This window comes from Sus scrofa, chromosome 1 (assembly GCF_000003025.6).
Source record: "Sus scrofa isolate TJ Tabasco breed Duroc chromosome 1, Sscrofa11.1, whole genome shotgun sequence".
Lineage (NCBI taxonomy): Eukaryota > Metazoa > Chordata > Mammalia > Artiodactyla > Suidae > Sus > Sus scrofa.
Window position 1 is genome coordinate 162,122,412 of NC_010443.5, and position 22,789 is coordinate 162,145,200.

General features: G+C 43.2%; 1 protein-coding gene across 2 annotated transcripts in view; it reads right to left on the reverse strand.

The window, feature by feature from the left end:
• MALT1 (MALT1 paracaspase) overlaps positions 1 to 22,504 on the reverse strand; it is a 67,983-nt gene extending 45,479 nt beyond the window's left edge. For both annotated transcript variants that reach the window (XM_021100025.1, XM_021100024.1), the window contains exons 1-3: positions 22,062 to 22,504; positions 10,391 to 10,557; positions 193 to 314 (exon numbers count right to left, since the gene is read on the reverse strand). In XM_021100025.1, coding sequence (XP_020955684.1) covers positions 193 to 314; positions 10,391 to 10,557; positions 22,062 to 22,336 — 564 coding nt within the window. In that variant the 5' untranslated portion in view covers positions 22,337 to 22,504. The remainder of the gene's footprint in view (positions 1 to 192; positions 315 to 10,390; positions 10,558 to 22,061) is intronic.

Sequence of the window (22,789 nt, forward strand, 5' to 3'; positions counted from 1 at the left end):
GATTTTAATACTGCTTACCAAAATGACTACTGAATACTTCAGTAATAACACAGATCCTTTAATGATGGTCTAGCAGATCATCGAACAAAACTCCTAAAAACACACTGAAGACACTAAGGCTCATTAATCTTCTTTTTCTCTTCTCATGACAGAGGAATTAAAAGACACTGAAAAGACATTATAAGAAATTACCTCTTTATTCATTTTGAACCACTGATACTGTACGAAAGGATGTCCAGTTGCCCGGCAACACAGTTTTACAAACTCTCCAGCCAAGACTGCCTTGGATTCTGGGTTTACAGTGATTTTGATTCCTTCAAAAAAAAAAAAAAAAGTTATAGAAATAATAAGTCACAGAAAAGGGGTTTTTCTTGTTTATGTTTCTGAAACCAAGAAAAAGAAATATTTTGGAAATAACCTGTATATTCATCCTTGTTATAAATCACCATTCACATCTCCTTCCCCATCAGATTATGAGTTTGTGAGTTCCAGGCTCTGTAAAAGCAGGAGGAAAGAAACTCACCTGCAGAAGACTTTGATCTAGTGTACTTCCCCACGACTGAGGGAGAAAACTGTTTGCCATATTTCTTCAATTCTGAGAAATAGTTTTTCCACATTCTAACACCTCTGAAATTAGGATGTGCCTTATGAAGATGTGTCACAGGCAGCAGTCATAATGTTTTCTCAGTGCCAGCTCTGGGAATACTTGGTCATAAATGTTTACATGGCTAGCACTTCAAAGGAGGTAAGTGCACTGTTAGTAAAACAAGTGGGAGCTTAAATGCCATTGAAAATGTCTTCAACAGACACAGGAATGTCAATGCCAGGACTGAGCATTAAAGTAAAACTGTTCCATAAGCAGAAAGGCACAGAGACAGAATAGCAGGATATAAATTTGACCTAGGTGATGCAAACATTTCTCATCCAGGAAATGACTACCAGCATCAAAACCTGCAAAACTTTTGACAGCAGCTTCCTGTCAAAATCCTGGAGTGGATAACGGGATACCCGTCCCCTCACTCCTGCCACTCTCTCCATCTCTCCCTCTGGGGGAACCTGCTGCCATGTCACCCGAACACTTGGGCAACCCTGCAGGGAGGCCCCAATGGTAAGGAAAGCAAGTTGGGCTCCTGCCTACAGCCATGCACGTGAGCCATCCAAGGAGGGATTTTCCAACCTCAGTCAGACCTTTGGGTGGCTGTAGCTAGACTGTCCCTTCTGAGAGACCCTGAGCCAAAACCACCCAGCTCAGCCAGCCGTGGATTCCTCTCCTCAGACACTGTGAGATAATAAATGAATGCTGGTTTTGTTTTTGTTTTTTTAATCCTTTTTTTTTTTTTTTTCAGTCTTTTTACGGCCACATCCTTGGCATATGGAAGTCCCCAGGTTAAGACTTGGAGCTGTACCTGCTGGCCTATGCCACAGCCACAGCAACACCAAATCTGAGATCTATACCACAGCTCACAGCAACATCGGATCCTTAACCCACTGAGCAAGGCCAGGGATCGAACCTTTGTCCTCATGGATACTAGTCAGGTTCGATACTGCTGAGCCACAGTGGGAGTGCCTGTTTATTATTTTAAAGTTTTTGGTTTTGGGGTAATTTTTATGCAACAGAAAAGTGACACAAAAGGAACCAAGGCTAGGAAATTTTACATTTGCCAAGGTTATCATACATAAACATGGGTTGGTTGACTTTCCAGAAGGAAGGAGAAAAGATCATTAAAACTTATAAAACGTCATTGCCCACACCTCTTTTCCCCCTCATCCATCTTGAATATGATGTCATAATACCTTTTCCCTCTATGACCCACCAATCCAAGGGAACAAAACGAGATGAGGAGAGAGTCTAAATAATAGCAACCTTAATACCTGAAAGGTACGAAACTTTCTAGGGAAAAAATAGTCTTTAAAGTAAAATAGGCATGCAAAATCCATGCCAGATAATAAAACCAAAATCCAAAATGAGTAAATATGATTGCTTACCTATTACATTCAAGGGTCTGAAGAAACCCTAAAAAATCTTTAGTAAATGAGCCTCTCAAAAAAGAATTTACAACTTTTGCCAAGGAAAAGCTTTCATATTCATTAGTTCTGTCTGTGGATGCCAAATTGGCAGAGGGTGGGTGGGTGAAGTAACAGTTTGTCTGAGTTCTGTAATCCATGGTGGTAGGAGTACATGTTCAAGTCAGAAAATGAGATGAGCACTCTTATTTAAGCCAGAAGATCCACCACAACACTGTATCTATTTTTTTTTTTTTTTTTTTTAAACAAGTGGCCGCACCTGCGGCACATGGAAGTTCCCCAGCTCGGGGTCGAGCCACAGCCACTGGAGAAGCAATGCCGAGGAATTATGTTGTGAGCCACAGGGGAAGCCCTACAACACTGTACCTTAATGCTCCCACATATCATTCATCTGCCAGGAGAGACGTATATCACAACTTTAAGAGACATTCTGACTTTCAAAGTTTAGGTATGACAAGAGAAAAAAGAAGGTACGACAACAGAAGGGAATGAGGATAAATCTGAAAAAAAAAAAAAAATAGGCATCGTGGCTAAACTCACTTTGAAATGTAGATGTCTTACCGCCATCTCAAACTTGATGTCCAAAATCCCATACATTTCTCTGCCAGGCTCCCCAGTCTCCCCACCTCACGGAGGATAAACCAGGTCCCGGCTGCCCCTGAGCATCCCGTCACTCAGGACAGAAACTTAGCAGTCACCCCCAAATCCCTCCTCTTCTACATGTAATCTGGCTGCAAGGCCTCTCAGTTAAGTCTTCCCACATCTCACCATCTTCAATGGCATGATCTTAATCCAAGCCACCATCCCCACTTGACCGAACTATTGTTAACAGCTGCTAACTTTGTTTCCTTACTTTCAACCAGCAGCCCACTGCCTTTTTTTTTTTTTTCTTTTTGGGGCCGCACTGGAGGCACAACGACGTTCCCAGGCTAGAGGTCCAATTGGAGCTGTTGCCACCAGCCTACATATACCACAGCCACAGCAATGCTGGCTCCTTAACCCACTGAGCGGGGCCAGGGATTGAACCCACAATCTCATGGATCCTAGTCAGGTTCATTACTACTGAGCCACAATGGGAACTCCAACATGATTTAATGTAGATATATGTTGTGAAATGGTTACACAATCAAGTTAATTAAGATACCTACCACCTCACATAGTTATCATTTTCCTATGATTCCATCTTCCATCTAATCCTAACTTCTGTCACAGTGAGCCTCTCTTACTGAAGGGAGTGTGTCAGGAAGAGCACAATGTTTTTGTTTTTTAAATTATAGTTGGAGAGTTCCCGTTGTGGCGCAGCAGAAACAAGTCCGACTAGTATCCGTGAGGACACAGGTTCGATCCCTAGACTCACTCCCAGTGGGTTAAGGAGCCGGCGTTGCTGTGAGCTGTGGTGTAGGTCGCAGAGACACAGCTCAGATCTGGTGTTGCTGTGGCTGTGGTGTAGGTTGGCAGTTGTAGCTCCACTTTGACCCCTAGCCAGGGAACTTCCACATGCTGCAAGAGTGGCCCTAAAAAAGCAAAAAAAAAGTATAGTTGATTTACAATGTTGTACCAATCTCTGCTATACAGCAAAGTGACCCAGTCATGTGTGTGTGTGTGTGTATACAGTCCCTTTCTTATATTATCTTCCACTATGTTCAATCCCAAGAGACTGGATATAGTTCCCTGTGCTGTACAGTAGGACCTTACTGCTTAGCCATTCTAAATGTAATAGTTTTGTACCACGCCAGTGCTTAAAAACATACCATGGCAAATACTCTCTGCTATTACACAGAGACAAAAGATGAGAATGAAGGAAATGGGAAGACTTTCTCTCCAGAGTGTCTTACAAAGGAATGAATGACTTTGCTGGAAGGGGCCCACGTGACCAGAATGTTTTAAAAGCTTCCTTTGTGGGAGCCACGACTAAATGACTTTGAACAGACATTCAAACTCAGCTCATATGTCTGTCCCGTACCAACAATTTGAGGAGCCTAAGTCTTCAAGAAGCAAGCAGAGGCATGTATTTATGATTTATTGCTTCAAAGCCTGAGAACTGAAAGGCAAAGCGTGATTTGGAAACCGCCCTCGGGAGGGCAAAGAAGTTGCAATACCTCCCATGTTTTAACCACACATATTTCCTTCCTCCCACATAGTGAGAGCTACAGGGAACCGTGGTCACCTCAAATCACCCTGATGCAGCGCCCACCAGTCCAAAGGGGCTGAACCAAGTCAGGAAAGAAGATGGCACCGCAATGGAGGGCGGACCAGGGCATACAAGTGAAAGTTCCACTTGAAAGCGTGAATGCAAAGCTTCCTGGCAAACAAGCCTATTTTCAGATACCATCTGCTAAGAAGTCAAAGAGGTTACTTGATTTCCTGTAAGCCGGAGAGAATCTGACAAAGTATGATGGAACATGAGGATTGTGCTTTCAACATACACCTCTGTAGATCCACAGACTACAGATATGAAACGATAAGTAAAAACCCTGCGGGAATTACTAAACAGATTAATCTGGGCGATTCTTGACAAAAGGATTCACTGTAGGTTCCCTCTGAGTTAGTCTCTCTTTTGATGCACTTAGTAGCAATGTAATGCACAGCTCTTCCAGGAATGGACCTGTTGTGCATGTTTTCAGAGGCCATGAACCAAACATTTTTTTTCCCCCTCATCAGCTTCCATCTGAAACGCTCCTTCAATCTCATTTTTGAACATTTCTGAGATGTTACTGAAAAGCATCCCAGAGTGTCCCAGAATAAATACTAGTCCTCTTCCCCCAACAATTTCCTCCCCATTACACAACCAGGGTGTGTCCACATAAGTCCTTCTTACAGGTCAATTGACATGTGCATGAACTTCAGTGAAACCTGGTATTGACATCACATCCCTCCTCCTTGTAGGTCACCAACTCCCTTTAACACCCTGGCATGGAAACCCATCCTTCCAGGCCTCACCGCCACTCTCTTTCTATCCCTCTACTTCTTCCTTAATCTTTTTTTTTTTTTTTTTTTTTTTTTTAGGGCTGCACCTGCAGCCCTAAAAAGCAAAAAAAAGGGCTAGGGGTTGAATCAGAGCTACAGCTCCTGGCCTATACCACAGCCATGCAGGATCCGAGCTGTGTCTGCAACCTACACCACAGCTCATGGCAACACTGGATCCTTAACCCACTGAGCAAGGCCAGGGATAAAACCTGCAACCTCATGGTTAGTAGTTGGATTCGTTTCTGCTGTACCACAATGGGAACTCCCCACTTCTTCCTTAATCTTAGTTCCATCTATACCATCTTTACCCCTTTTCACTTCTTAATATTTTGTTTTTAGGAATTTCTGTCATTTATGAAACAATGCAAGTCCCTTATCAGTAAGGTCTAGTATTTGAGTACTTTTTAATTTGGCAAGAAGAAAAAAAATTGAAGTCTATGAGTCAAAGACACAATTGAGGTAATACTCCACAACTAAGCTTCCCAAACAATCCAGAAATTTCCTAGCATTATGGAAATGACATTGAGTTCAGGTCAGGGTCAGTAGACCTGGGTTCTAATCCTACTTTTGTCAATAACCAACTGTGATTTTAGCCAAATGGTAACTTCTAGTAATCTCCTTTTCCACATAAATGTGTGCTTACATTTGAAATTTAAATATTCATGATAGTACTGCTGTGGTCCTTCACAGAACTGTAAAGATAAAATGTGGAATCAACGTACTTGGAAACTAAAGAACAATATTCAACCATCTTTGCTCTTGGAGACAATAAAAGTAATAAAAATAAAATTGATATCAGCAACATAACAATGGGTATGTTACAAGGAATTAAAGGAGAAAAATGAATTGATATGAAATAAGAGCAGGAGGAAAAGGGAAAAGATGCCAACGAAGAGAAATCTTTGACTTTGCCAGTACATGTGAAATGTACCTGTAGCAAAGCTCCTTTAATACAAGAATGAAAAAAAATGGCAGCATCACAAAACCAGAGCAGAGAACCCTGGGAGCCATCTAATGAAGCCCACGTGAATCATATTAATTCTCTCTAAACATCCCCACTTTCTAGCTTCTAGTTAGCTAATCCCAGGTCAGGGCATGGCTTCCCTGGCACCATTCCATGAGGTGCAGGACTCTAGTTGATACAGCCTAAGAATCTGCACTCAAATGATTTTCACCTAAAGCAAAAGCAAAAAAAAAAAAAAAAAAAAAAAAAAAAATTGAAATACACACCTAAGTTTATCCATATTTGCCAAGGTTACAGATGCCAATTTTGGTACTTTGGGATCAGTCTTTGACTCTTTGATAAAAAAAAAAAAAGTCTAAAAAATTACTATAGACTTTGTTTCAAAACAATTTCAGCAAATCCATTTAAAGCCCCTTTCCCAAATTCCTACTGAAATGACCAAAGGAATAAAAATAGGAGAACAAGGAATCAGTGCTAGAAAATAGGGATGAACACCATCTGCACATAAAAATGATAAGCCATTTCTCCAACATAAAGTGCAGGCAAGACCAGTCTGAGAGGCAGGCTGGCCAACCCATGTGCTTCGGAAAAGCCCAATTGGAGGGGGAGCAGAAAAGGGCAAACCTCAATCCTTTGGAAAATATGTTGGATGTCAGAGCCCATGGAGAGCTAGAATTTGGGGGTGAACTACCCTTGGCTTAGAGCTCCTGCGAAGTGAGGGACCACTGAAGTTGGCTTCTAATCAAGGCAATCGGTCCAGTTAGAGATTCAGGAACCTTGCCAAGCTACCTGCAGGCTACCAAGTCAAAGACATTCAAGAAACTCAGTACCACAGCCATTTCCTATGGCAAAATGAGACTAAAACAAATCTAGTTTCCCCTTCTCCTTGTATTTAGGCCTGAAAGGCCTGCTCAGAGGTTCACAGCGTCTTAGTCACCCAAATCAGAGCTTTCCATAGAGACAATGAGAGAAAAGTCATCAGACTTGGTGGAGTAAGAACTAATGTTCCATTACAAAACTGCATTACCAAAAAAGGGAAAAAATGTTAGAATACTCCTCCTTCGTATTCCTGAATCTTTGTGAAAATACAATGAAAAGGAAAAACTTGAGATGGGATAAACCTATAAACCTGTTTTTTTTGTTTTTTTGTTTTTGTTTTTTTGTGGTTTTTTTTTTTTTTTTTTTGTCTTTTTAGGGCCACACCTGTGGCATATGGAGGTTTCCAAGCTAGGAGTAGAATCAGAGCTGTAGCTGTCAGCCTACACCAGAGCCACAGCAACTAGGGATCTGAGCTGCACCTGCAACCTACACCACAGCTCATGGCAACGCCAGATCCTTAACCCACTGAGCGAGGCCAGGGAGGGAACCCTCGTCCTCATGGATACTAGTTGGGTTCGTTAACCACTGAGCCACGACAGGAACTCCTTGGCTTGCCTTCTTAATATAATTGTAACAGTTTTTATTCTCAAAGTCCCTATTCAAATATTAAAATTATTTCCTAACTCTCACATTTCTATATTTGAACATATGTAAATATAGTAAGCTTTTAGATTGTCTACCTAAGATGCAGGTAGAAAGCTAACTGTAAATTACTAAGCTTTATTAGATCTCCAAATAGTTCCTCTTAAATCAATAATTAACATTCAAGTACCAACCGATTTCTAATGAATTCTTTATGGCTAACAAGACATAAAACTTCCCCACAACAGTGCATAAGTGGCTATGTGGTGATGTAGAAACTGCTTTCCTTTCTCTAGTCTCCCCTCAAGTGCGGAAAAGGCCCCAGGGGATAAACGAAAAAGCCTGCAGGTCAAATATGAGAACAGTCTGCATAGGGGAACACTGACGGTAAAGGGCTGAGCCTACATTTGGAAAAAGACACAAAGAGCAGAAACAGCTTTTTCAAAAGATTACTGATGTTTGTTAGGATGGCACTGTATTCACTGGTGGCTTAGCACGTCAAAATATAAAATATGGTTAGAAATTTCCAGCATATCATCACACATGAATAAATATGTGCCTCAATTCCAGTCAAGCCCAGTTGCACGTATGGGAAACTTTGAAAACTTGGAAACTTTAGATCTCAGGCCAGTGATCACACCACAGATCATGAGCCGTGCAGCCTCCATGGCTGTCTAGATGCAACGCAACACAGCATCGTCCCATGCAGCGCCTCCAGGTCTTCGAGGCAGAGAACACTTACTCTCATTTTATAGGCTTGGCAACACCAGGCAGAATAATTAAGTGCAATTAGTGAAAACCATAATGAGATATTAAAGTTATATTTAATTCCCAAAGAGGTGTCTTAATTTTTCAGAGGCCCCCATACTCTACAGTATGAGAGCTTAGTAGCTGAGTGCCCTAGACTGGCAGATTTCCTTTTTTTTTTTTTTTTCCATTTTTGGGCCACAGCATATGGAGGTTCCCAGGCTAGGATTCCAATTGGAGCTGGAGCTGCTGGCCTACACCACAGCCACAGAAGTGTGGGATCCAAGCCACGTCTGTGACCCACAGCATAGCTCACAGCAACGGCGGATCCTTAACCCATTGAGCGAGGCCAGGAATTGAACCCGCATCGTCACAGAGATGATGTCAGGTTCTTAACCCACTGAACCAAAACAGGAACTCCAGGACTGACAGGTTTCAATCATCACAATACCTAGATACTTTTGAGTCACTGGGGATATAAAAATTAACAAATGTCGGAGTTCCCGTTGTGGCGCAGTGGCTAATGATTCCGACTAGGAACCATGAGGTTGCGGGTTTGGTCCCTGGCCTTGCTCAGTGGGTTGGGGATCCGGCATTGCTGTGAGCTGTGGTGTAGGTGGCAGATGCAGCTCGGATCCTGCGTTGCTGTGGCTCTGGCATAGGCTGGTGGCTGCGGCTCCAATTGGACCCCTAGCCTGGGAGCCTCTGTATGCCGCGGGTGCGGCCCAAGAAATGGCAAAAAGACAAAAAAATAAAAAAAAAACAAATGTCACCCGAAGAAATAGTGGACTGTTTGGTGACAGAAAGCAACTGTATCTAGATGGGATGGGCATTAGCATCTGGTTATTCCTACTCCAGCCCTCCTGTATGAAGAGGTGCTGAGAAACATCCGTCAAGCTTTCCATACAGTGGGGAACACAAAGGAGGCACTTGTAGGAGGCATATTTCATCACCTGTACTAGGGCTGGTAAAGCAGGGGATAACGGGAGAGCTTAAGTTTCCTAGCTAATAATGCAGGGTCTCTTCCATTTGCTGTAGACTTTTTAGTTACCCACCTCCATCTCCCTGACCCCCAGCACCCAATTTTGCTTGGCGATCCATGAGGTTTCTGGAAAGCTGACTCAACCCACTCCACTCCTGGCTGTAAGCCGGGTGAATTGGCACATTCCATCTCCTGGCTGGTGACAGGAACAGTGACAGGCATGTGAGCAAAATTATTAACTTATTAAGGATGCGCCTATGAGTTTTGCTGGGACCAAGATAAATGCAAGGAACAGCCAGCAGACAACCTGTGACTATGCAGAAAGCCAGTCTTGGGAGGAAGCCAATGACAAGGAAGGAAGAGCAAAGACAAAATCTAAGTCCTTGGAAAAGGGGCCGCGCACTGCCTTTCTTAGAGCCCAAAGGGCTTCCAGACTTTTCCGTTGGAATCAACATACTCCCTTTATCACGCCAACTTGAGCTGAGGTTTCTGGTATGTGTGACTGACGGTACACCACCACTATGCCGTGTGGCCCTAACTCCCCAAGCCCACGAGAAAGAAGGTCAGCAGGGCCGCAGCCGCCAGGAGACTCGGATGACACGGTCCCTCCTGCTGACACCACTGTAATCGAGCAACAACATCCATAGTTGTGGAAAGGAAAGGCTGTTTTCTGTTCCTCACATCTGACCTTGGAACTGAGCAATCTCACTCAATATTGGTATATTCAGGGGAAAAATCACATGGCTGAGTCACTCAACATTTCAAAAGCATCATGTTGGCAAAAACCTTAAACAATAAACATTTATCATATGTTATCTCATTCACATACATACATAAATATGTATGTATTTACTTTCTTGGCTGTACCATTTAAATGCAAGTTATAGAAAGCTTACCCCTCAACACTTTGGCCTGCATCCCCTTGGAATAATAACACTCTTCTACAGAACTACAACCCCATCATGACATAGTAATTCCCTAATGTCTAACATGCAGGTTATATTCGGGTTGCGCCAACTGTCCCCCAAATGTCTTCTATAGCTGTTTTTATGAAACACGATCCAATCAGTGTTTATGCATGATGTTATCTGTGTTCTTTAGTTTCAACCTGGGGAAAAAAATGAGGTTCCATACATTTACATGTTGCAAAGATACATAACACAATTTATCTGGTTAAATGAGATCCTCTCCTCTAAGTCCGTCTCTATGAATTCCTGGAGAGCATGCCTTTGGGCAACACCTACCTGGAGGGCTGAGAAGTTGGAGAACCTCGGTGTGCTCCAGGGCCTGCAGGAAGTCGCTCAGCTCCACCACAGTACAGCCCTTCTCACCCAGCAGCTTCAGTAAACACAGGCTTGGGCTTCCTTCAGGCTCCAAGACCTTCAGGGAACATTGCTCCAAGTCGAGACAACTGAAAACAACAGATTCAATCCAGGTCAACAGCCTTCCTTAAAATGATCTGCCTGCGAGATGTGTGGCACCGTCGGAGGTGTTGCAGGGCACAAACAGCAAGTTTTGAGTGGCGGGTGAAAGGCTAATGTCCCCTCCCCACTTCCGCCAACAGCAAGGATTCCTCTTTGCTCGCTTCTCCAACTCAGCTCCTGCGACTGCTAAGTCAGAAGGAGAGAAGGAGGATGTGAGAGAAATTTGGCCTTGATACTGATCGAAATGTTTACCTTTCATTTCGGAATAGGAATATCAGATACATTTCTCTACTTACATAAAGCAGATGATGACCACGAAGAGGACAGATCTTTGAGACACATTGAAAAATAAGAAAATTAACATACAGGAGTTGTGGCTCACTGGGTTAAGAACCCAACTAGTATCCATGAGGATGCGGGCTCCATCTCTGTTCTCGCTCAGTGGGTTAAGGATCCAGTATTGCTGTGGCAGTGGTGTAGGCTGGCAGCTGCAGTTCTGATTTGGCCCCAAGCTTGGGAACCTCCATATGCCACAGGTGTGGCCCTAAAAAGAAAAAAAAACTAACATACAAAACAGTGTGTATTTTGTATTAACGAAGTAGTGCGCCTGTGTTGTGTAGTCATGAAAAAGGGATATGATATTACCTTTATTAACAAATATATCTGTTTGTTCTTATACATGCAGAGTAACTCTGAAAAGAGAGCCAAGAAACTGGTAGCAGTAGTTGCCCTAGGGAGGGGAACAGGAGAGCAGAGTTCATGGCTAGACACTCACTTTTCAGGATACAGCTCTTCCTCAACTCAAATGGGGTACATCTTGATAAACCCACCGTAAGTGGAAAATATCCTAAGTTGAAAATGCATTTATTTATTTATTTCCATCTGTGGCCAAGGCATCAGGAAGTTCCTGGGGCAGGGATCAAATCTGGGCCTTGGCAGTGATAGCACTAAGTCCTTAACCACCGGGCCACCAGGGAACTCTGAAAATGCATTTAATACACGTAAACTATGAACACCACAGCTCAGCCAAGCCTACCTTACATGTGCTCTGAACACTTTCATTAGCCTACAGTTGGGCAGAACCATCTAATATAAGGCCTAATTTAAATGAAGTGTTGAATATCTTACGGAATTCACTGAATACTGTACTGAAAGTGAAAAACTGAATGGCTATGTGGGTGCAGAGTGGTTGTAAGTATGTGGGCTGCTGACTCTCGTGATGGCCTGGCTGACTGTGCTCCCTCTGTTGCCCAGTGTCACGAGCAAGGCTCACATCCCATATCCCCAGCCCTGAAAAGATGGAAGTTCCAAAGCCAAAGTACAGTTCCTACGGAATGCATACTGCTTTAGAAATTTCAGAAAGTCAAAATACAGTAAATTGAACCAGCATAAGTTGGGGACCATCCACACAGTGTTTTGTACTGCTGAATTTATTACTATGCGTGCTAATTTTTCCAACAATTTTTTAAAAGGACAATCAGTGTTACTGACATTTTAAGTACCTCTAAGCGCCTAGAAATACTTTTAACACAGAGGTAAACTCTGGCCCTACAACTGTTTTCCTGTTACAACAGCAGAGCTGAGTAGGTGGGCAAAGGTGAAAATATTTACTATTTGGCCTTTTACAGAAAAAGTTTGCTGACCCCTGCCATATTGTTTTATTGTCCTTTTGTTAAAACTATTCTTTTTTTTTAGGATCAGTATTTAACGTGTGAATACAATTTCCTTTCTGATATTATCCTGTTCAGAAGTGCTATACAAGGTTAGAAAGACAGGTCAAGATCAGACTATAGATGACCATAAATAATGAGACAGTCATTTCTTAGAAAAGGGAAGTACAGTGCGACACATTCAAGGAAAGAAAAAGTAAAATGAAACCATCAAAACAACAACAAAATCCAAAAACCTTCCCTATGAGACATAACTAGCAACAAAATCCAAATAGCACCTTTACACAATCTCAACAATTTACTGTAGAATTTGCACCTCTTCTCTCTCCCCCTTTCCTGTTGATCTGAATTATGGTCCAGTATCAACCCTAGCTTCTCTGTGAGGTCCTCCCAGACCACACACCCCCGACACACCCTTTAGACACAGCTCTTAATGATGCTCACTCACCTTGTTCAGCAGAAGTTGGTAAGCTCTTCCTGTAAAGCACCACAGAGCATACATATATTTTAGGCTTTATATGGGCCACAGAGTCTCTGCTACGTACTCTCTGGTTTTTTCTTTTGTTTTTCAATTTTTTAAATATAAAAAACATTCTTAGCTCATCAGCTGTACAAAAACAGGCAGGGGCCTGAACATGGCCCATAGGCTCTTGTTTGCAGACCCCTGTGCTAGGTTTTGTTTGACATGATTTTTCCTTAAAACCAGGAGCTTTTCTTTCATAAGCATGTCCTTACCTTACTAGATAACAGTACTCTTTGCAAAGAGAAACCCTGTCCCACACACACACACACACACATTTTTAAATCCCTCAATATCTAAAACTTGCCTTGCCCACATTAATTCTTCATAACTGAATGATTCAGTGTATTTCAGTCTTAAATGAAATGCCTGGAACGCTGGATGAAAGGGGTCAAACATAACAGTAGGAGTTCCCCCTGTGGCTCAGTGGGTTAAGAAACCGTCTGCAATGGCCTGAGTCGCTACAGAGGCATGGGTTTGATCCCCAGCCTGGCACAGTGGGTTAAAGGATCTGGAGGTGGCCGCAGCTGTGGCTCTGATTCAATCCCTGGCCCCGGAACTTCCATATGCTATGGGTGTGGCCATAAAAAAATTCTTAATCCACATTCATTTTGATCAGTTTTAGGAAAAGGCTGCCACAGCATTTATATAATGATGAGCCAAGATTTCTGTCTGTGATAAAGTTGGGTATCTCATAAAGAAAAAAAATGCATCCAACCAAAATAACTTCAATACTAACATCTATCTCTTAGGACTGTTAGAATTAGACGATACACGTAAAAAGTACTTGGCAAGGTGCATAGCAAAAAATAAGCACTTGATACAAGGTTAGCTCTTACTTATTAAAGTATAGTTGTTTTACAATGTTGTGCTAATTTCTGCTGTACAGCAAAGTGACTTAGTTATATACATATATACATTCCTTTAAAATATTCCTTTTTCTTTTTAGGGCCACACCTGAGGCATATGGAGGTTCCCAGGCTAGGGGGTGAATTGGAGCTACAGCTATGCCACAGCCACAGCAACACCAGATCTGAGCTGTGTCTGCGACCTACACCACAGCTCACAGCAATGAGCAAGGCCAGGGCTCGATTCCTCAGCCTCACGGTTCCTAGTTGGATTTGTTTCTGCTGTGCCACCACGAAAGGAACTCCCCTTTTTTTAATTAGGAAAAAATTTTATTATGGTAAAAAATACAAAACATAAAGCTTTTTAAATGTACCATCTTAGCATTAATCCACAATGTTGTGTAACCATCACCTCTACTTCCAAAACTTTATATTCCTTTCCACTATGTTTTATCCCAGATTAAGGGTGCTCTTAGTATTATTATTTTTGGATGTACCTATGGCATATGGAATTTCCTAGGCCAGGAATCAAATCCAAGCCACACTAGCGACCTTTGCATTGGTCATTGCAGTGTTAACACCAGACCCTTAACTTTCTGTACCACAAAAGAATCCAAGGTTGCTTTTATTATACAATAAAAATATGGGGCTATTAAAAGAATACCAAGGTTAATTTCTCAACTATGTCTTTTCCTTTTCTTTTTCTTTCTTTTTTTGGTCTTTTTAGGGCTGCACCCGAGGCATATGGAAGTTCCCAGGCTAGGGGTCGAATTGCAGCTACAGCTGCCCGCCTACACCACAGCCACAGCAACACCAGATCCGAGTTGCATCTGAGATCTACACCACGTATGCTTATTTTTAAAAGTGTTTTAGTGTTTCCTTAAAAGTTTTTTTGAGGAGCTACTATTTTGGTAACCTGATAATATCCTCCAAAGCCTCCTGTCACTATACTAATTAGATATTCCTTTCTAAGTATCTCAGTTAAATTTGTGTATGCAATACTCTCTGTCCTTGGTAAATCCCAATCATCAGATTACAGATCAACTATTCCCAAATTTTGGACTGTACACTCGGGGAGCACAATCTGAAGTCCATGGCAAAATGATAAAAATAAGGACAATAAGACTGCCTTTTACTCTAAGATTATTCTTCCTATTTTTTAAAAGTGTTAAAGCGTCCTTTCTTTCATTCATGGTGATTTACTATGGTAGCAAAAACAGAAGTTGAAGTTGTCTGCCGGTTCTCTATTTTGTAAAATTTTCTCTTACTAGTCCCTGTAATGCCCCAGTCAAGAAACCAGGATTAGGCACACAAGATAAGAATTACCCATTTCGCCAATTATTAGAATACGAAATTTATAAAAACAAGGCTGTTGTATGTTAAAATTTTTTTTATGATTCGAAAAGTTATCAGGATCTAATATGGGAAATTAAGAAACCATCTTGTCAAATGCAACCAAATGACGCTTTAATTAACCTTTGTATTGATATAGAGAAAATTAAAAACCATTTTACTTTTCCCTACCAAATGAAGAAAGATCAAATTGAAGTTGACAACGACTTCTTTTCCAATACAAGAGACACAGAAGAAAAACAAAGTACTCTGTCTCCTTTCCTTTTACTGATTTTCCACATGGCACAGGCTTTTAGCTAAGATGATGTTTATACGAACTCAACTTTTATTTCTTTCCTTTTTTAGTTACATTCTGGTAAGACTGCTTTGAAGTGGTTTCTGACAGCTTTAATTTGGATTTTCTGATTTGATTAAGAAAAAAAAACTGCTTTACTACTGAAACAGACTTTGCTTTAAAAAAATACACATTTAACTTTTTTAAATATATAATCAAATAGAGCATGTTATACACCTTTTAGGGGCCAAAACATGGAACTGCTTTCAGACTCCTGCTTCTCCTCTTGGTACACTTACGTCGGAATCCTTATTCATTAATTCAGCAACTATGTATTAATCACCTAAAACACCATTTTTTTCACCAACCATTTTTTTTCTAGGTATGGAGGATATAGCAGCAAACAAAATCCCCCATCCTCCCAGATTTTTCTAGAAGAGCGGGACAGATATGTACACACACACAGAGATCTCTCTGTGCCGCCACCTGTGTGATGGCTATAAGTGTTCTGGAGAAGAACAAAGCAAAGCAGGCAGACAGGTCATGCTGGAGTAGAGGCAGGGGGTAATTTTATTTTATTTTTTGGCCATGCCCGAAGCATACAGAAGTTCCAGGGCCAGGGATTGAACCTGTGGCACAGCAGGGACAATGCTGGATCCTAACTCACTGTGCCACCAGGGAACTCCTGTAAGAGGTAATTTTAAAAGGTGTGATCAGAGAAGAGCTCACTAAGGTGACTTTCAGGCAAACACTTGAAGATGTAAAGGAACCAATCTTGTTCATCTGTGGAGACCCTCTCAGGTGGAGTAAATAGCAAGTCCAAAGACAACCAAAGCTGTCCTCGAGGAAGGGCGGGAAAGTGCTTGTGAGCAGAATAGACAGGGAGGGAGATCAAAACAGGCTATCAGGTCTGAGAGCTAACAGGGAGCTAAAGGGTGTTTATACTCTGAGATGGGGAAGCAATGGGAGGATTTTGAGCAGAGGGAGAATGAGACCTGATTTTAGGTTTTTAAAAGAACTATTCTTACTGCTATAGTGAGACTAGACCGGGTTGGGGAGCAAAGCAGGAAGAGGAGAGGTTGGGTGGCCACTGGAACAATGTAAGTGAGAGCTAACCATGGCCTGGCCCACCCATGGTCACTGGATTCTAGACCTATACTGAAGGTCTGGCAGAAGGGGTTTGCTGACACAACGGATGAGATTTATAAAAGCGGCATCGAAAAGGACTCTGACATTTCTACCCTGAGCAACTGGAGGGATGCAGCTGCCCTCTGCTGAGATGTAGAAGATTGCAAGAGAAAGAGGCTTATGGGGGGAGGCGTGTTAAGTTTCGGACAGGTTGCATCTAAGAGGGATATCAGTCGACTATTCAAGAGGAGATGGCAAACGGGCATCTACACATCTGAATCCAGGAGTTCAAAGGTATGGGCTGAAGATGTGCATTGAGAGTAATCAACCTAAACATATGTAAAGCCATGAGATTAAGTATAACATCCATGAGGGGGTGAGGATCCTGAGGCAGTACAGACAGGGATCCAAAGCCTGAGCCCTAAGGCACTCCAAAATTCAAAGAGGAAGAGGCAGACTGAAGCGATAGGGATGGGAGGAAACCTTTCAATCATAAAGCGCCCCAAGGCAGGATTCTGTAGGTAAACGAACACCTTCTATAGGGCAAGTACGCAGTGACTTGACTGTTTTCCCTGGTCCATGATCCACAGCCCCATCTCTAAGCTGCCTCCTTCAAGGAATTTACCCAGCATTAGAGCTGAAAGTTCTTCCATCTTTGGTGCCCAGATGTTCCTCATCTCCAAAGAATTCATGGAGTGTGGGCAAGACACTCAGAACCTGTGTTGATCTACACCGACAGCAAAGGGTGTTCAATATTGAGTCAGCTAGAATGGAATTAGGGCTGAGTTTGTATTTAGGGTACTCCCACATGTACATGGTTTTGGGAAACTATCTATAAGCCAGCATTTACTCTGAATCATCAACAACCATCAGGAAACATGTATAATTATTCCTCATCTCTAATGGACATTCAGAAGGAACTCCTATGGCTTATTTATTAAACTATTATCTGGTTTGAGGGAAGTTGTACAGAGTCAGAAAAAAAAAGTGAAAGGAAACAGAATAGGAGCTTTTTGAGATTTTAGGGCTGTGAATCCAGTGACCCTGAGGAAAGCATAGCACACCCTCATGGGAATTGATATCCATGTGGCCCAGACTCAGTCTAATTCCTAAATTTGACACAACAGAAAAATGCCTTTAGGACCTTTTACTATCATAGATGCTCTCCTTCCAATAGTATGAAATCACTTGAAAATAACTTTCATCTTAAACAAAATAAACCAGTGGGACCTCATCAAAGTTATAAGCTTTTACACAGCAAAGGAAACCATAAAAAAAAAAACAAAAACAAAAACAAAAGACAACCTATGGAATGGGAGAAAATGGTTGCAAACAATGCAACTAACAAGGGCTTAATCTCCAAAATATACAAATAACTCATACAACTCAACAGCAAAAAAAACAAACAACCCAACTGAAAAATGGGCAGGAGACCTGAATAGACATTTCTCCAAAGACATACAAATGGCCAACAGACACATGAAAATATGCTCAACATCACTAATTATTAGAGTAATGCAAACCAAAACTACTAGGAAGTACTACCTCACACTGGTCAGAATGGCTATCATTAATAAGACTACAAATAACAAATGCTGGAGAGGGTGTGGAGAAAAGGGAACCCTCCTGCACTGTTGGTGGGAATGTAAGCTGGTACAACCACTATGGAAAACAGGGTGGAGGTTCCTCAGAAAACTAAATATAGAACTACCATATGATCCAGCAATGCCACTCTTGGGTATGTATCCAGACAAAACTTTCATTGAAAAAGATACATGCACTCCTTATGTTCACTGCAGCACTATTCACAATAGCCAAGACATGAAAATAACCTAAATGTCTATTGACAGATAAATGGATTAAGAAAACATGGTATATTTACACAATGGAAATACACTACTCAGCCACAAAAACAAACAAAATAATGCCATTTGCAGCAACATGGATGGAACTAGAGATTTTCATACTAAATAAAGTAAGTCAGAAAGAGAAAGACAGAGGAGTTCCCGTTGTGCTCAGTGGTTAACGAATCCGACTAGGAACCATGAGGTTGCGGGTTCGATCCTGCTCAATCAGTGGCTGGGATCCGGCATTGCGTGACCTGTGGTGTAGGTCGCAGAAGTGCTTGGATCCACGTTGCTGTGCTCTGTGTAGGCTGCAGCTACAGCTCCGATTAGACCCTAGCTGGAACTCCATATGCTGCAGAGCAGTCCTAGAAAAGCAAAAAAAAAAAAAAAAAAAAAAAAAAAAAAAGAGAAAGATACCATATGATATCACTTATATGTAGAATCTAAAATATGGTACAAATGAACCTATCTACAGAACAGAACAGACTCACAGACCTGGACAGCAGACTTGTGGTTGCCTAGGGGGAAGGAGTGGGATAGACTGGGAGTTCGGGGTTAAGAGATAATAAACTGTTTAATTTAGAATGGATAGACAATGAGGTCCTGCTGTACAACACAGGGAACTATGTTCAGTCACTTGTGATGGACAATGATGAAAGATAATATGGGAAAAAGAGTACATATAGATGTTATGACTGGGTCACTTTGCTGTACAGCAGATGTTGACAGAACAATGTAAATCAACTACAATAAAAAAATTAAAAACATTAAAAAAAACCCTTTCGGAGTTCCCGTCGTGGTGCAGTGGTTAACGAATCCGACTAGGAACCATGAGGTTGCGGGTTCGGTCCCTGCCCTTGCTCAGTGGGTTAAGGGTTCGGCATTGCCCTGAGCTGTGGTGTAGGTCGCAGACGCGGCTCGGATCCAGCATTGCTGTGGCTCTGGCGTAGGCCGGTGGCTACAGCTCCGATTGGGCCCCTAGCCTGGGAACCTCCATATGCCACGAGAGCGGCCTAAGAAATGGCAAAAAGACAAAAAAAAACAAAACAAAAAACAAAAAAAAAAAACCCTTTCGTCTTAAATAGAAAAAGCATCACTGGCTTACATTGCCCCCTCAGTTTTCACTTTCCAGTCCCCTGGTTCCTAGGGCTAACTTTCTGCTATGCCAGTTTTTTCTTCTGATTTGATCTTAATGTTTTCCAATTCTCCAACTTTCAGGGCTGCTCCCTTTCCCCAGCACAGCTAATCTGCTCTGAGCTAACCTTCACCATTCTGGAACACTGGCTGAACCCCATCTGTCTCCAGCAGATTTCCCAGCCTGAAATCCCAATTCCACAACTGCACACCCTCGGCTGTTATCTCCTCTTGCTAGGCCCCACCCTTCTCTCTGTACTACCTTCACCAGAGAAGTGGCTGCAAACTTTTCCATTAGTTCCTCCAACAAAGCCAATACCATTCTGTAGCCTTAAAACTTAACTAACTCCTCCTAGGGAGGAGAACTGCACACCTGATGTCAGGTGTCCACTACTTTTAGATTCCAATGGCCATGCCTCTTTAGGGGCAGGGCCTTGCTGACTTTCTTCTCCCTCCCTCATGGCCAAACAGGGTGCTCATTTCAGGAGAACCCTCTTCAGGAAAGGCAGAACCCTCCTAAACTAGAATACTGGTTAATTTCACAAATTGACTAATCACAGATCTGGTGATATGACCTACCCTTCCCCCCAAAGGAGACAACTTTTTTTGTTATTTTAAGTCTAGAAATTCAGAAAGCCATGGACCTGGAAGAGTAGTACACATTTTGGATTTTCTTCGCACAGCCAAAAGCGCAATGTGTTTTTCCAAGAACGGAGAAAAATCTATGCTATCTACCTACTCAACTTAGGAAGTTTACCGCTTCTTGATTCCATCCTCACTCATTACTCCTCTGAACAGCCAAATAATCTCAAATCATCATTCCTGTTTTTTAAGCCCCAAAATTCTGAAACTCAACATTGGTATGAGGGTTAAAGTAGATAATACATGTGAACCCTCAGTACACTGACATATATACTATATGCTTAATAAATGGTTAAATACACATTGCTACTATTATTCACATCCAACACAGCATTTTATTTTATTTTTTATTTTTTGCTTTTTAGGGCCACACCCACAGCACAAGAAGGTTCCCAGTCTAGGGGTTGAATCAGAGCTGCAGTCACTGGCCTATATCACAGCCACAGCAATGTCAGATCTGAGCCTTGTCTGTGACCTACACCACAGCCCACGACAACGCCAGATCCTTAACCCACTGAGAGAGGCCAGGGATCGAACTCATGACCTAATGGTCCGTAGTCGGATTCATTTCCACTGAGCCACAATGGGAACTCCTAACACAGCATTTACCATGTTATTTGCGAATGTCTCAGAATAAGCCCTAATGAATAGGAGCTAAATATTTGACATCTTTTCATCTTAAGAAACTTTTACACATAACAGACACTCAGAAAAATGTAATTTTGAATGAATAGTTCCCCTCTGAATTCACAAGTATGTACTGAGTGCCTAAGATAGGTTCTATGCATAAGCACACTGGATCTTAAGTGATGGTTCCTGTTCTCAAGGAGTTTACAAAGACATGTACAAACAATTATAGTACAAGACAAAGCTTAGTCATAGGAGAAGTTAAAAAAACTGCTAAGGAGTTCGAAGGTAGACCAAAATCATAATCACAATCTCCTAGGGCAGTGGTTCTAAATGTGGTTTGGGAAGCCCCAGTGCAGTTCCTGAGACCCTTTTCACAGGATCCCTCAAATGATTTCTCACAATAATGCTAAGACGTTACTGATCATCTTCATTCATTCTCAGGAATACAATGGAGTATCCAGTGTTACCTGACCTGTGATAGTACAACAGACTGAGTAGCGAAGCACATAAAAGATGCTGCCAAGGCATTAAAGAGGTTTTCAAAACGCAAAACAATGCCACTTTTCTAACTAAATTTTGTTTTGGAAAAGTTTGTTTTTCCACAAAAACATGTCACTTCTGTTAACATGTAATGACTTATTCTCTTGAATTACAAAATTCTTAACTTTAATTTCTAATATGGTGAATATCAGAATATACTCTATGTATGTAATATACAGAACCACCTTAAAAACTCTCTGGGTTGTCAACAGTTCTTAGGAGTTTAAGGTAGAGTCCTGAGACCACAAGTTCAAGAACTGCGACTGCAGCAGTTCCAAGCTAGGTAATGGGTATAGTTTAATGTTCATGGTGAAGTCAAGAAAATGTGGCAAGTTGGTTCGATGCAGGAAGACGGTGAATTTAGCTCCAGTCTTCCCCACGGTCCTTTTCTCTCTACACCTATGTTAAAACCTTCACAATTCTTGCACCTCAAACCCTTCACCCTCACTCTCTCTCTATCTGCATGTCCCCTTCCTAACCTTCCTTAGGTCTTCTACGTCTGTGAATTTTAAGTCCTTTGGAATTACCGCCCTATAGTAATGGTCTCCAGGTAACTTTCCTCAACTGTTCTCTGTCAACGTCGATTTCTCTTTTAGTTCAAGGGGAGTGCAGGAAAAGGGTGTGAACGCAGAATCCAGTTGCCAATATCTGTATTCCCAGGACGTTCCTGGGTTCAGCTCTACGTCTGGAACGTTACTGAAATTCTCCCACCTCGTCCCACTGCACCCCCTCCACATCAGCAGCCCCTTCACCCTCTCAAGGGGCCCTGAGGCTCTCCAGCCTCACTGATCGCCGCATCCAGGTTCCCGCTCCCGGGCCCATTTCACCCCCCCCCACGGCCCCCCGCCCTCACGTGATCCCCTCCCTTTTTCCCCCCCTCCCCATCCCCCGCCCCGTTGCCGCACCTGAGCCGGAGGCGCCCCCGACTCCCTGCCACTTCGGCCAGCTTCCTCCAGCCCCGGCCCTCGGGCGCTCGGTCCAAGCTCCCGCTGAGCCTCCGCAGCAGCGGCTCAGGAAGGCGGTTGAGGGTCGCGCCAGCCGCTGCAATGAGCTGCGGCCCCGAGGGCGCGGCCGCTGGCGGCTGCGAGACCAGGGACGGCGGGGCCTGCAGCAGTTCCCCGCAGAGCGACATGTCCCGCGCCGGCGACCCGGCTATGGCCGCTGCTCCCGCGGGCCGCATCGCGCACCTTCCGCTCGCCCCCTCGCTCGCCGCGACACCGCGGAGGCAGGGGCGGAAGGACGAATCTGGCGGCGCCTGCACCGCACTCGGAGGAGGAAGCTCAGCTCCCCGCCCCACTGAGACAGGTTTGCCTGGGAAGCGCAGCAGGCGGGCCAGCCAGCGGCGCGGTGGGGGCGGGGCCTCGGGCGGGGGCGGGGTCGCCCCCACGAAGCGCGTGCGCGCAGCCGCGCGTCTCCGCGGACCTCCCCGCCACCTCCGGGTCCGCGGAGGCGCGCGCTTCAAACCCAGGGAGGTGGAGTCGTGGCTGAGCAGGAAGGGTCGGGTGGTGGCAGCTCGGGGAGGAAGAGGTGGAGGAACTACGCCCGAGCGGCACTGCTACCGTGAGGAAGCCTGAGGCTTCGGGGCTTCCCAAAGCTGTGGGAGGAGGATTGCCTCACGCCAAAGAGGGGGGCA